General features: G+C 38.6%; 1 protein-coding gene across 4 annotated transcripts in view; it reads right to left on the reverse strand.

Annotated features, from left to right (window-relative positions):
* Positions 1-1,654: 1,654 nt before the first annotated feature.
* The window catches only part of LOC101737369 (protein bric-a-brac 2), a 48,659-nt gene continuing 34,216 nt past the window's right edge, over positions 1,655-16,097 (reverse strand). For 3 of the 4 annotated variants that reach the window (XM_038019187.2, XM_062675323.1, XM_062675324.1), the window contains exons 8-13: positions 11,652-11,797; positions 10,016-10,129; positions 9,209-9,360; positions 7,843-7,900; positions 7,123-7,155; positions 1,655-6,060 (exon numbers count right to left, since the gene is read on the reverse strand). In XM_038019187.2, coding sequence (XP_037875115.1) covers positions 5,947-6,060; positions 7,123-7,155; positions 7,843-7,900; positions 9,209-9,360; positions 10,016-10,129; positions 11,652-11,797 — 617 coding nt within the window. In that variant the 3' untranslated portion in view covers positions 1,655-5,946. The remainder of the gene's footprint in view (positions 6,061-7,122; positions 7,156-7,842; positions 7,901-9,208; positions 9,361-10,015; positions 10,130-11,651; positions 11,798-16,097) is intronic. The other variant, XM_062675325.1, reaches the window with a different exon arrangement.

Genomic DNA, 16,097 nt, shown 5'->3' on the forward strand with positions numbered 1-16,097 from the left:
CCTTGTTTTTTATTTGTTGCGTTGTGGCAAACAAACAACAAAAGATATTTGACAGATGCCTGAATCTCGCTTAAAACATTTTCAAGATAAGCTTGCATATAAAATATACAAGTTCCGCACAATAACATTTAAAGCAATATCACCCGCTCGGTGGAAGATCTTCCCTTTGTCGTATACCCCTACAGCGTAAACCAGGGCCCCGAAACTGCGATACTTTAAAACAAATATTTTTTGTATGGAAACTAGCGACATCTTGTAGCGGATGCCCCTAAACATATATGTTGTTAAAGTTAAGGCATTTAATTATTGTATAACTAAAAGCAGAAAATTCAAAAAATATAAATCATAAGTCTTTATTTATTATAAACAAACTGATTAAATTAAATAATAATTTGTGGTTTCTAAAAATTTACAAAATCCTTCATTAAAAGTAATATATAGGATAGGTAATATGTTACTGCCATCTACAGGAGCAAACATCTTTGTTGAGTGCTTGAGTTGCTTAACTATAACTAATTTAGGTATGTGTATTATCTATGGCGTGATCGTGCTCACGGCTAATGTTATGTTATGATATCAGGGCCTCACAACGTATATATCACCATTCACCATCAAACATGAGGCCTAAGTGTTACTAAGTACTACTAAATTGCAGCAGAAATAAGTAGCATAGTGGTATCACCCCGTGCGTGGTCACAAGACGTTCCGCCACCAATAAAGCGAGGGATTCATAACAATTATCGACATGTATGTATTCTCAACCTAAAATGTGTGTTCCTCCTGGACAAAAAACCGGCGTACTCATATTGGTATAGCGCTAGTGCCGCTTCACACGTTAGACAGGGCAATTTCTCTAAAAATAACTGCTCATTACCAATTCACAAATGAAGGTGACATCTGAGAATTCGATACCATGCTTGTACGATTGAAACGCAAGATAGTCAACGTGGCCTAAAGAATAAGGATAAATATATTTTTTAGTGGTGGTAGGACCTCTTGTGAGTCCGCACGAGTAGGTACCACCATCGCCGTTTCGGTTTGAAGGGCGGGGCAGCCGTCGTAACTACACTGAGACCTTAGAACTCATATCTCAAGGTAGGTGGCGGCATTTACGTTGTAGATGTCTATGGGCTCCGATGACCACTTAACACCAGGTGGGTCGTGAGCTCATCCCGACATCTATGCAATAAATAAATAAAAAACTCTAGGCCACGTCTTTTAGTTTTCTACGGCGAAGACGTAAGTGTCGTCGTAACAGAAGTACCTACTCGTATACATTATTCTCTTCAATCGGTCCCTCATTGCTGAGGATCGTGACTCCGTTTAATTCTGTCAACTAGCTGTCTCCATCAATTCCGTTCTGTAGCTTGGTGGAGTGCGTCGCTGACAGGTATTTTTAGTTCCTCTGCTATTTGGTCCGACCATCGTTTGTGACCTCTACCTCTAGGCCATTTTCCCTCGATTTTACCGGTAACCACAAGGCGTTCCAAACTGCTGGTATCACTGCGTGCAACATGACCATACCGCAATATTCTTTGTAGACAGATTGTGGATAGACGTTGACTCTTTTCTATCTTTAACTGCTTGAGAATAGAGATGTTGGTGCGGCGGGCGGCAAATCATCATTAGACCGTAGAAAATAAAAGTCGAATAATATATACGCAAAATATTTTTTATTGTAATGTTTACCTACACACATCCACGACTACATCGGTAGCTAGAAGGTTAAATTTACAATTCTTATAACGAACTTCGTGATTGGAGCATTCAGAACGAAGACGATGTGTTCGGATAACGAAGACAATTTGGCGTACTTCGTTCGACAATCCACAAACACTCTTTTCTCGTGTGATCTTCCTTTATAGTTTATTGCATAGCAAAGGCAGAATATTACAGTTTGTATGTACCAATATAAATCGAGAAAACACAAATTAATATTGATCAGTGGCTCGTCTTGCATCCATCAAGGAATATTACAAAATAAAAGCTAAACTGGTTTTTCAGATTGTACTTATACATATCGAGGGGTGAAAGTTATATGGTTGCGACATTTTTGGAACTTTACAGGAGAACCATTTAACAGGTTACCGGACCGGAGCGGTCCCTATGGGTGGATAATATTTACTTGCCAAATTACTTTGGCAATTACTTTACCAAAACAAAATCGCAACTCACTTGCCTAGAATACCCCTAACCGCAAGCAATATGTAAGAAACGCGGACCGCCATTCCTCATCTAGGCTAATAGCTATAGCATACTGAACATATAAGAATTATATCGACAATATAATTGCTTAATCAAAAAACTAAAAGTAGGAAATAGGAAATAGGTAGAAAAAGGAATAGCTTATTTGAGTAATTCTTTATCCATAAGTATGCATATAATTACTATTAGCAAAAAATCGCTAAAAAATCTCGGTTCTTAACCTGTTAAAGTTTAAAAAATAAAAAAAAAATCCTATGAAAGATTAAACTTCTTCAGCTATTCGAATGGGGTAAACTTAATTGAAGTTCAATTAAAAACATCGAACCGTTGATGCTGACACCAAATAAAACGCACCTTTAATTACAAAGATAAATGTCGCGTGTTATTTATATTACATATATTTTTATTTCACCCGTCGATATGTAGGTTTAAATACAAAATACAAATAAAAAAAACAAAAACTTTAGATCTCTTTAGAGACAAATGTGAGGTGGTTCTCATAATCTTGGAGGCGGTTATTCTCTCTGCGACTGTAATGTCGCGATCAGCGAGTGACACGTACAGAGATCTCATTCCGGAAGCTCAGATATACTTCAGGTCACTACAGTCGGAAAAATTGCAAGACAATGCCCAGTGTTGAGTACTCTCTGTACATCCTCGTTCAAACGTATCCTCCCGTCACAGGACTCAGGCGTGAAGGTAAGCTTCAGCCCAAAGCTCATGGGGCGTGACCAAAACTTTTTTTTTATATATCATAGATGGGTAGACGAGCTCACAGCCCACTTGGTGTGAAGTGGTTACCGGAGCCCATAGACATCTATAACGTAAATGCGCCACCCACCTTGAAGTATAAGTTCTAAGGTCTCTGTGTAGTTACAACGGTCACCCCGCCCTTCAAACCGAAACGCATTACTGCTTCACGGCAGAAATAGGCAGGGTGGTGGTATCTACTCGTGCGGACTCACAAGAGTTCCTACCACCAGTATACAGCTATATAGTATATATCTATGATAAGCGGCCCGAAGCTCTCGTTTTGAAATCAGATCTCGTTTCGGAACCCAATATACACTTCGCTCGTCACTCGCCAGATACTAGATTACTTATGCAGAGATACCAGATCATTTTCCACCACCACGCTTTATCATCGATGGGTGACGTGGATCTACTAATTGGGTGCCGGAAGCCGTGGACACTACCTCAGAGCAGCTACTGGATACGAGGGCTCTAAGTAACCTAAAACATTCATTACTTAGCAAGCATTTTCTTTTGGTATATTTCCACAAAACCATCCCACACTTCATATTCTAACCGCAATAAACTAAGCACATAATTTATTAAGGTCTACATTCCACGACATCTAAAATTACTAGAAAGCAGATAATTTTTTACATTCATGTTTAAAAACGAAAGAGATTCCCTGTATTTACAATTCTAAAAATTACAATGAAATAAAACCTACTACATTGTTTGTTCATTTGTGTAATACTGAAAAAAAGTTGCCGCTTAAAATATTACTAAATACACTCTAATTTGCTGTCTTAGAAGCTTCGGTATCGGTGTCCTAGTACCCTGACAACAGATGGCGCTATGACATAAATATTCAGAGCCTTTTAAAACTATACACTGAAATGGAGCCCCGACAACAGATGGCGCTATAATATAAATATTCAGCACTTCTAAAACTATACATTGAAATGTGTCTTGGAAGAAATTGTTGTACTACAAGACGAATTTATTTTTTAAATAATATTGAATTGAAACTAGAGCCGTTTCGAAACGCTCTTATTGGCTATGTTTGTTTGTACGTAATTGAATCTTTGAACGCCATTTACACTGACTTCAAGACGTCTTATTAACTTGACAATTCGCTCACGCGTCAAGGATCGTTGACGATACAATAATATTATTTATATATAACTTCACTCTGACATCCTTTCCGGTGTCAACAGGAGATAATTGCCTCAGAATTGTTAGCTCGGTTTGCTAAATCGCATGTTTAAGTCTTTAAACTGTTTTTTTGGCTAGTGTGACATTTCGTGAAAACGACCACAGATTAAACTTTGGTTCGTTGATAATATTCTAATAGCTGATGTGGTCGTTGCTGTTCTTAAATAAAACAAATAACAAAACCCAATTTATTTGTTCCACCGTCTCAGTGTATCCCAGTATTAAATAGTGTCCCCTGAAAGAGCCAATCAAGATGGCGCCACAGTAGCAAGACTGCTAAAATCATATCATTTCCACTTCACTAGCGCTATTTCGATGAGTGTTCCAACGACTTACTGTTTACAGGCGGACACTTTTCAATTTGTCCCCGTACAAAAGATGGCGCTTACCTCCAAAAAAAAAAAGAAAGCTCTCATTTCATGCGATTTTTTTAACACAACTCCGAACTTTCAGATGATAATTTGCGACATTTATCACTATCGTTTTCATTTATCATTGTCATTTCGATAGCTCGACAAACAACCAATTTCCAAAGATTATGAAGTTTCGACGAAGCACTGAAATCAGGTTATGTTTTTTAGAAGTTAGGTTATGTGCGTAAAAAATCATTTGGTTAACAAAATGTCACTACCAAATTCCGAAAGACCATCTGATAAAATAATTAAATGCAATTATAATACTATTTTCCCTTTTCGACGCTGCAATTTTCAATTTCGTACAAAAAAAAACAGCCAAAAAAATTTTCGCACACTACATTTCTTTTCTATTTAATGATCATTTCATATTTGAGGCTTAGAATATTTACACTATTCTAAGATTTGAGGTTAAATAATTCTTATAAGTAATACACGATGGGTAATTGAATGATAAATCATTCTTGATCTTGACCTTTGATCATTTCTGAATGGGAAGCCGGAATTAACGCGAAAAAATTCTGTAACGTGACGTCATTCGTGGCTAAAGCAAGCGACGTGGTCATCATGTTGACGCGCGGCCACTGCTTAACCACATGTGACGTCATACGTTGTTAAAAACTGATCAGTTGAACGTTTTATACTTCATAACTAGGTAGCTTTTTTTTACTGTATATTTAATCGACAATTGTTGACGTATGTAAATTTTATTCAATATTTTCACTTCACTCATGCATAGTCATATCGCCTTTTCGCATTAAAAGTGTATAATTTCCTAAAATATTCGAAATTGAGTCAATATGCGGAATCATTTGGTATCACCAGTGTATTTTTCTCATAAATACTGTCAAAAGAGCGTAGTTTAGTTTTAGTTTTTTTTTTTAAGTTTACCTATATTTTGACCACTATTAACAAGATTAATAGGTACATGATTTCATCTTACTTTAAAAGACAGATAATGTAACTAATAAAAAATAAATGTTGCAGAGATGACTAATACTAAAAATATTACATGCTAAACCTTTAAAACACTCTCCTGCAAAATTAGTAAGTTTTGAGATTATACAGTTTTAATGCGACAAGACGATATGTACATGTAAAATCAATTGAAATCGCAATAATTATTAAATACACATTCAATTAGAGACAACATAAGGGCCTAGTTTTTAGATTGTACCGTTATCGGGGTCTAGTTGCCTATTGTTGCATTTCTGAGAGGTACACGCTGCCTATATTAACTACCAAAGTCCTTTGGGATTCCTGCTGGAGCGACAGGAACGGACCGCACAACAGACCCACAACTGACTCGCTGCGTCTCCCAATATTGAATGAGGGTAGTTACGAAATGTCTTGCTATTCACAATCCTAAAACTCCTATGTCCTACGTGTTCGCCGATGGCTCCTCGTCGTCCTCCTTCAGCGCTACCATCTCGGGCAGCTTGAAGTGCTGCATGTGGAATGGGGGCTCGGGACTGCTACACGCTGGAGTCTGAACCTTGAGTAGATGGGCAGCATTTTAAGCTAAAGTGTTAAGTGGTTACTGGAGCCCATAGAAATCTACGACGTAAATGCCGCCATCTACCTTGCGATATGAGTTCTAAGGTCTCTCAAGTATAGTTACAACGGCTGCCCCGCCCTACAAACCGAAACGCATTACTGCTTCAAGGCAGAAATAGGCAAGGTGGTGGTACCTACCCGTGCGGACTCACAAGAGGTCCTACCACCAGTAAAGTACGCTAATTATAATTTTGCGGGTTTGATTTTTATTACACATTATGTTATTCCTTCACCGTGGAAGTCAATCGTGAACATTTGTTAAGTACGTATTCATTAGAAAAATTGGTACCCGCCTGCGGGATTCGAACACCGGTGCATCGCTACATACGAATGCACCGGACGTCTTATCCTTTAGGCCACGACGACTTCAATGTATGTGGCGTGGTCTTCTTCAATGGCCGAGGAGAATAGTCAGCGGTATACAGCTGCTTCACGGGCGGTAATGATCGGTCACCACCAGGCCCGTAAGCCGGTCTCCCAACAAAAGGTAATGGAGCAACCCAACATGTCTATGTTATGGGAGAGCTGTTACAAAACTGAGACTTCGGATTCGATGTCTATGGGATCTGCCGTTGGCTTTCGGCAGCAGTGGGAGACGCTTCCAGATGTCTACTAAATAGACGAAAAGTTCAAATAGCTTTTGTCATATACCGTCCACTGGAGAATGGATTTGGAAGGGTCCATGGTCTTCGCCGACCGCTGTGACGTATCCTTCTTTAAACGAGGCTAAGGGAGAGTCCTCAGGTAGCTAGAGGGTCCTTGATACTGCTGACGTCCATGAGGGATAGTAACCACTCACCACCAGAGCGCTAACCTCGTCTACTCGGAAAGACAATAAAATATATTCTTTCCACAGCTGCTTATAGTCAAAATCTCGCCAAAACCCCCCTTAACAAGGACCTTCCACTTCTATCGAGACAAACTGCGGAAAGCTGTGATTATTTTGCATCAGGACCGTATCCTGATGATTGAAGAGATACTTAAAGGATGTACCACTCACCACCATTTGCGGCTGCTCTTCCACTTTCGTGAACTGTTGATAAAAGAATTAATAGTATAATACTAATTTATTTATGTCGATGTGGCCTGAAATGCTCTTGGAGTCTGAAATCTTGGAGTTCTGGGGTGAACACGATTGCATAATCAAATCGACTGATTAGCGACAGAATTGACGAAGATGATGTAGTAACGCAGATTTGCAAGATTAACCGGTTTTATTTTTATTACACGATGTTATTCCTTCACCGTGGAAGTCAATCTTGAACATTTGTTAAGTACGTGTAGTTCATTACAAAAATTGGTACCCGCCTGCGGGATTCGAACACCGGTGCATCGCTACATGCGAATGCACCGGAAGTCTTTATTTCGCAGGCCACGACGAAATTACTAGAAAAATCCACGTACCTATCCAGGAAACACGAATGTCAGGCATGGAATCAAGAATTACTAGTCTTTTTAATTACTAATTTACTATTTTTCGATTTAGTTACAAAGTTTTTTATTTATTTTGGAAACTTCATAATAAAATCAATTTCGTTTAAAAAAAATGTATATTACAGCAATACGCATAGGAGTTGCTATAAATTGTTTTTAAGGTATCTACGCGTTTACTATTTTCAAATTTACAATTAATTTGCGTTCAAAACGGTAAAACGTTAATGGTAAACCGTAAAAATCTTGAAACATGAAATAAATGTATTCATGAAATATGTGCACTTACATAATTAGTTCGCCCACGCCTTCGTTTCGGCAAGATGCCTTTTCTCGCCATAAAGAATCTGCAATGGAAACAGAACTGTGAGGTTTTGTTCGAGAGATACCCTGAATCTTCTGGTCTACCATCGCATCGCCCGCCACCGGAGCAGAGCTAATCATCACAGACAGTTTCCAGAGATGCTTTCTGCCACGTACCATTCGGCGTCTGTAATAAGCTCCACGACGTTTCCCGAGCGCTACGACACGTCTTTAAAATACGCCTTTATTAGCTTCAGACGTATGTATGTTAGTATGTAACGGAATCTTTGAACATGATTTTGACCCCCTTCAAAACGTCGGATTAACTCGAAATTTCGTATACTTATTAAGGACCGATGATATTCAACATTAAAAAAAAAATTTGAAAAAACTATTGAAATTCAACTAAAAAATTAAAAATAAATATAAAAATGAATTGCTGTTCGTTAGTCTCGCTAAAACTCGAGTACGGCTGGACCGATTTGGCTAATTTTAGTCTAGAATTATTTGTGGAAGTCCAGAGAAAGTTCAAAAGGTAGATAAATATCAAAATGCTCGGAAATAAACAAAAATAACAATTTTGTTTTCGCTTTGATATGTCCCCCGTCGGACGGATTCCTTTTGTTTTGTTTTAAGTTTATTTTATACAAAAGTTTAGATCTTTTATTTATAGATTGAGGCACTACGAAGTCTGCCGGGTCAGCTAGTGAAAAATAAATAATATTTTAAAAAAACTAACAAAATACGCTTTTATAGAAAAAAATATTTTATTGTAACAAAAGCGTGGGGTGCATTGTGTCAGTAGTTATAAATATTTTATGAACAGATATGAGTAGAAGGGTTATTAACAAATTTTTTTTTTCTTACACTTCATATTTTTAATTTATTTTATTTTCTATTTTTTAGTTGGATTTTCTATAAATGCGTATTTTGTTAGTTTTTTTAAACTATACTTTTTTCAATCTTAGGTCTGTGGAGAGTTCTCAGTAGTAGGTAGCGATTTGTGTCTCTAGCATTGGCTGATACATCAGCCATAAGGACCGGTCGCAGGAAGACACTTCAGAACAATTTATTGGTGGTAGGACCTCTTATGAGTCCACACGGGTAGATACCACCACCCCGCCTATTTCTGCCGTGAAGCAGTAGTGCGTTTCGGTTTGAAGGGTGGGGCAGCCGTTGTAACTATACTTGAGACCCTAGAACTCATATCTCAATGTGGATAGCGCAGTTACGTTGTAACGGTCTATGGGCTCCAGTAACCACTAAACACCAGGTGGACCATGAACTCGTTCTTCAATCTAAGCAATAAAAAAAAACTCTAGTACCGATTTTGGCTCCTTTGGGAGACTAACCTTATAGTAGATATCGGGATGTTGAACTGTTCGGAAACCGTTTGGAAAGTGGACCCTCGACTGACGCAGTCCGCGGCCTGTCTCAAGACGACCTCACTGCGACGGATCCTCTTGTTTATGTGGTATTCCATCGGTTGAGACGACTGGCTCACCTGAAACATAGTTAACCTAACTGTCTCTCGGCAGCTACTGATGGCATCTTCGGCGTCAGTGCTGTGATGACCTATTGACTACTAGCCCATGTGTGTGCTGGTTTAAGATATTAGGTAGAAGTCCTGGGTTGGAGTTTAGAGAAAGAGATATCGCCCACCCACCCACCTATACGCGAAGGAAAAACTTTGTATCCCTTTTTACGAAAATTGCGCGGACGGAGGAGCATGAAATTTCCCACACTTATAGGGAATATAGAGAAAGAGTGCAGAATGTTAATATTTTTTTAAATGATGCCTAAAAATACATTAAATCAATAAAAAAACATTACACACGTATATATTTGATACACACACGCACGTATAGGTACTATTTATTTATTGTCAAACTTTTGTTATTGTTTAAAGTCTGTGGTCAAATTGAGAATAGATTAATGTTTTTTGTCTTTAAAAATTTTTTTTTAAAGTGTAGTAGCCATGTCCAAATTTGTGATTATAGAAGTATAAATAGCCTTTGACAATAGAATCCTAGTAATGTTCAAACTTATAATTTCAATTATTTATAGTCGAATTTCGACTACTGGGCGACCACTAGTTGTTATAATATGACAATGATGATTTAATGAGAGAGACATCTGGAAATTTCGATGGTGATTACCTGGGGCTGATCTCGGACTTGTATCAGGTTTACCGACGGCGAGCTCCCGGGACTGATGGTCATGATCTTCGGTCTGATCTCTAGGAAGGTAGGTGGTATCGCTGGGACCGTATTCTGAGAAGATAGAACGCGATCCAAACATTATTTAATAAAAGTATGTACATAAAGTAAAATAATAAATAATGAGATTGATTCGAGCTATCTTCTTTCCATGATTTCATTTGAATGTAGTCGTATTTCTGCGCGTCCTAAAAAGACCTTCCACGTGACCACTTCTCGAAATATACTTCTCTTTTGTCCGTAGATTTTTTTTTATCTTTGAAGGTTTACTATGGGCCCGGAGGCCTTTCCAGTTTAACCAGGACATGTGGGCGAACAAAGGCTCAGCTAGGAGGGGTGGGATTTGCTAACAGCTGCCCGAGCGCCTCCGAAGGAGACCTAACAACTCAAAAGCAGCTGCTTCGCGAATCTACTACCGGATCGGAATCGCGACCCGCTGAGAAGATCCGGCGAGAAACTCAGCGGGCTGATGCATGAGTTAGGTTGCACGTCGAATTCGACAAAGAGTTCGACGAGTACGGTTACCGGGGTCCCTAAACCTGCTCTTAGTGTTAGAACTGAAGGCATCTAATTCAAGAGTTATTGGATCTGATGGATCCGTCAGGAGGTGACGTCCGTAGATCTTGTAGGTTGTATGATACTGAATTCTCTAATACTGACATCTTTTGTTTGACACTTGTAGCGTATAGAAATGCTATTTTGGAATAATAATAATTATTATAAGGTGATTTAGTCCGATGAGTATTATTTAGTTTTATAGTGTAAGTTGATGTACACAATAATATGTGCGTATTGTGTTGCTTTTGTTGTTAGTGTAAACTTAAATTTTAAATATATGTTTTTGTTCACTCTCTACTTATATGTCATTTTGACGGTGGAAACATGTTTGGTTATTGTTTTAACTATTTTTTATTATATGTTTGCATTGTACTGTTGGTTTTCCAAATAAATAAATAAATTAAGCCGACATTATTGACAACACTCTTACGACTTAATCTCGCTTATAATATTGTCATTACAGCCAATCTTAACACGGTTAAGCGTTTGTTATGTAAAACCTTTACAACTCTTTAGTTTAAAAGATTTTTTTCCGAGAGATTATCTGTATTGTCTGTCATGGAGAGAAAAAGGACTTCGGTTCCCTCTGTATTTTGTACCGTATGTTCCACGGGGAGTGCTCTGAGAATTGTTTCAGATGAGTTTGATGTTCATCTCGTTTTTACTATTGCACCGCCCGCCACCGAAGCGGAGTTCATCAATACAACCTGGAGCCACTGCGGTCATCCACAGTGCGTTTCTAGAGATCTTTTTTGCGACGTACCATCCGACTTTGGAATGAGCTCCCCTCCACGCTGTTTCCCGAGCGCTATGATATGTCCTTCAAACGAGGCTTGTGGAGAGTACTTAGCGGTAGACAGCGGCCTGGCTCTGCACCTGACATTGCTGAAGTCCATTGGTGACGGTAACCACTCACCATCACAAAAAACATTTTTCAATAATACTGTTTAAAATAATAATTTGAAAAGACGATTAAAGTGTTTCAATGTTGCTGTAGTAAGGACAAGGGATATCTTACGGTTTTCACGTGCTGTATAATAAAGGCTGGAGGCTCGTCCTTCGTGCCGTAAGTGTGGTCGTCTGTGACGGTCACACGCCGGGTCGACTCCGCTTCTGAATCGGAGGGGCTGTCGTATTGGCACTGAACGTTGGCTATGGCGAACTCTGAAATAAACGGCTCGTGATAAAATATTCCTAGATGTTTTTTTTTTTTTTAAGTATGGCAATTGGTTTCTTGCGATTTTTTTTTATGTCGAAGAGTGAAAGGCTCGTTTTTATTGCTTTGTTGAATGGACAAGCTCACGGCCTACCTAGTGTTAAGTGGTTACCGAAGCCCAAAGACATCTACAACGTAAATGCCGCCACCTACCTTGAGATATCTAAGGTCTCAGTTTTTACAGTACAACGGCTGCCCCGCCCTTCGAACCGAAATGCGTTGTTGCTTCACGGCAGAAACAGGCAGGGTGATGATACCTACTCGTGCGGAATCACAAGAGGTTCTACCACCAGTAATTACACTATATATTTTTTGAGTTTCTTTTCATTGCTTTCGTTATTCCTTCATTGTGGAAGTCATTCATGGACCTGCTCATGGCCCATCCGGTGTCGGGCCGCCCGAAGCCCATAGACATCAGTAATGTAAGCGCACCTTAAGATATGAGTTCTAAGTCTTAGTAACTTTTTTTATGTACCCAAGCATATGCAGGATGTATATACGAATATGAAGAAGGAGTTACGTTAAGGAAGCAAGAGATGGGCCCCGGGATAAACCCCTCTAAACGGGCAAGAACTCCCTGCTCCTGCGAGCGGGGGTGAGTTTGGGAGGGGGGTGCGTGTCTGCGTGTTCTCGGCCGGAGAAACGTTGACTTGATATATGGTATATGACGGGTCATGATATCCCTAGCCTGTATAGACTAATGCTTACCAAGCACCTTAATCATCATAAGCCCTCTCACAAAGATTTTATGAGAACATACCAGGCTCAGTTCGGGTCAGATATTCATTGAAGTGAGACGTTTGCCAATTTTCCTCACTATCTCCAAATTCTTTTATTACAATTAGTTATTCATTATAAATATTGTGTAGTGTCGAATAAATCCTTTTTTAAAAAAGAGTTCGGCCTTTTCACTACTAACATGGATGCGAACCCACCGCTGCGCTGTCGCCCTGTTAGTAGTTCTCAATACAAACAGGGCGACATCTTTTTTTAAATTTTTTATTGCATTATGGTCGAGCTCACAGCCCACCTGGTGTTAAGTGGTTACTGGAGCCCATAGACATCTACAACGTAAATGCGCCACCCACCTTGAGATATAAGTTCTAAGATCTCAGTATAGTTACAACAGCTGCTCCGCCCTTCAAATCGAAACGCATTGCTGCTTCACGGCAGAAATAGGCAGGGCGGTGGTACCTACCCGCGCGGACTCACAAGAGGTCCTACCACCAGTAATTACGCAAATTTTAATTTTGCAGGTTTGATTTTTATTACACGATGTTGTTCCTTCATCGTGGAAGTCAATCGTAAACATTTGTTAAGTACGTATTTCATTAGAAAAATTGGTACCCGCCTGCGGGATTCGAACACCGGTGCATCGCTACATACGAACGCACCGGACATCTTATCCTTTAGGCCACGACAACTTCAACTCTGTGCACGAGACTGGTAATTCAAATAATACACTTCGTTTATTTGTTTTTGTATTTAGAAAAATCATATATTATATCATACAAATACAGAGACCCGTAAATTCATAATTATTCATGAATAATTAATATTCATTATACCAATATTTCGATGGTCTTAATGCTAAGTTAAAACAAACAGTATGCAAGTTTTATTTGGAGTCTCTCGTGAGAGAACAAAGTTATACAATGTTATATAGCTCCGGATAAACATGCGCTTTGGAGAATATTTCGTATTTGAACACAAATATATAGAACTGGTTACAATTCAGTGCGGTTTGTGCGAGTTTTTTTTAACGTTCTCGATAGCGTAAAAGTTAACTCAAATTTGTATGGAGTTTTTTTCTTATTGCTTAGATGGGTGGACGAGCTCACGGCCCACCTGGTGTTAAGTGGTTACCGGAGCCCATAGACATCTACAAAGTGAATGCCGCCACCTATCTTGAGATATGAGTTCCAAGGTCTCAGTATAGTTACAACGGCTACCCCACCCTTCAAACCGAAACGCTTTACTGCTTCACGGCGGAAATAGGCAGGGTGGTGGATCTACCCGCGTGGACTCAAAACACGCCCTACTACCAGTAAAAAAAGGTTCTACGATTACCTACGTTTGCCGCTAGAGGTGCTGTTCCAACTGCCTACAAATTCGTACTACGTTAAAAAGCTCGCACTAAGTACACAAAAGCATTGCAATTTGAATGCTTCATAATAAACAAATACGAGGGGTGACAGGCCATTTATCTTTTATCTTATCATATCTTTATCTTATACATTTTATCTTTGTAATTAAAGATCCCTTTTATTTGGTATCAGCATCGACAATTTGATGTTTTTAATTGGACTTCAATTAAGCTTACGCCATTAGCCAAATAGCTGAAAAAGTTTTTGTGTTATAATATTTTTTCCAAATGCTTTAACTTCAAATGGCTCTCTCGTGTAAAGTTCCAAAAATGTCGCTTAAACCAAATAGCCTTTCGCCCCTCGATATGTACTTACGAAGTACCTTAGGTCTACAAGGAAAAAAAATCGAAGAAAAAAAACTAAACTTTATAAATCATCTATAATATCAAACGTGAAAATAACGAAACAACTTTAATGCGATTCAATAATATTTTATTTCATTAGTTTAACAAATAAAAAAAAACATTTTAAGTCCATAAAAATAAATTAATGACTCTATTGATATATATTTCTTTACGGCCAACTAAGCAGACATAAGCTCTGATGTCATAAGGGGTTAGTGTAAATAAATGTAGCATCTAGGGTTGCCAGACGTCACGTATTTCCTGGGACGTCCCGTATTTTAGGCCTAGTTTCAAATGTCCCGACGGGACTGACTCTGCCCCTACACCTCATTACGAATCCTCCCGATCCATTAACGGTGCTTTTAGGCACCACAAGAACCGGTCACCGTCCTCGTCAAACCCGTCGCTTGTGACGATTCACTCGACGAGTCAATTAACCCACATACACAGCGCACTGAATTTCTCGCCGGATCTTCTCAGTGTGTCGCGTTTCTGATCCAGTGGTAGATTCAGCGAAGCACGGCTCTTGCTAGGGCCATTGTTAGCAACGTTCCGGTTTGAGCCCCGTGATCTCACCTACATGTTAGGGCGAAGCTGAAATAGCCTATCAAGGCTATCAGCATAGGTGGGAAAAAAATTGTCCAGTATTCGAACCGTACGATTATCTGTATTGATTTATATAAATATGTTAAAAGCGATAAAAATAAGTTAAAACTGACTTGCTCCTCGGAATAATATCAAAAAAATAAAGAATGTCACTCCTTATATAATTTTGTTTTTTATTTGTCCCGGGCAAACAACTAAATTCCCGTATTTTTGGCCTGTTTAAGCATTTGCCCCTTATAGGCTAAAAAAAAATCTGGCAACCCCAGTAGCATCTATAGTGAAATCGTTAATTTTCATCTAAAATGACGTCACAAGTACCTAATGGTGTTCCCCTGAGACTAGTTTCAAAGGTATTCGCTGCTAATAAAATTAAATACTATATTAAATAAAATAAAAAATACTTTTCGGTTCCTTATTGATGAAGAACGGACTCAAAACACGCGAAAGATGCGTTTTAAATTCCAATTAAGTATCTTCAAACGTTTTTATAAGCACAAGCGATGCGTATTAGCGCTATGAAATTTATTATTTTCTTACGTACGAAAGATTGTATCTTAACAAAATAGCGAGGGAAATCGAAATTAAGGCGATGCTTGAATACACAATCTATAGACGCAAAAGATCGCTATATAAATATGCATACAACAAACTGTGAAACAAGAATTATAATTCGAAGGATGAAAAGCTATATAAGCGACATTTGTAACTAAACTTGAGACCTTAGAACTTATATCTCAAGGTGGGTGGCGCATTTACATTGTGGATGTCCATAGACTCCAGTAACCACTCAACACCAGGTGGGCTGTGAGCTCGTACACTCATCTAAGGAATAAAAAATAAAAATAAATTATTGTTACTTTCAAGCCATTTAAAGTTTAAGCATTTGAAAAAAAATTCATTAAAAAAATCTTCTAGCTATTTCAACGGAGTAAACTTAATTGAAGTTCAATTAAAGATGTCGAACTGTTGATGCTGATACCAAATAAAACGCATCTTGAATTAAAAAGATAAATGTCGCGTGTTAAGCGAAATGTCACTTAAACCAAACCTTTCACCCCTCGTTATGCATATTATATAAGTTATGTCTATAATGATCGAAAGGGAGGACACGAAATAAAAACTTAAAATGAAAAACAAATTAACGTATCTAT

Source organism: Bombyx mori, chromosome 23 (genome assembly GCF_030269925.1).
Source record: "Bombyx mori chromosome 23, ASM3026992v2".
Taxonomy (NCBI): Eukaryota; Metazoa; Arthropoda; class Insecta; order Lepidoptera; family Bombycidae; genus Bombyx; species Bombyx mori.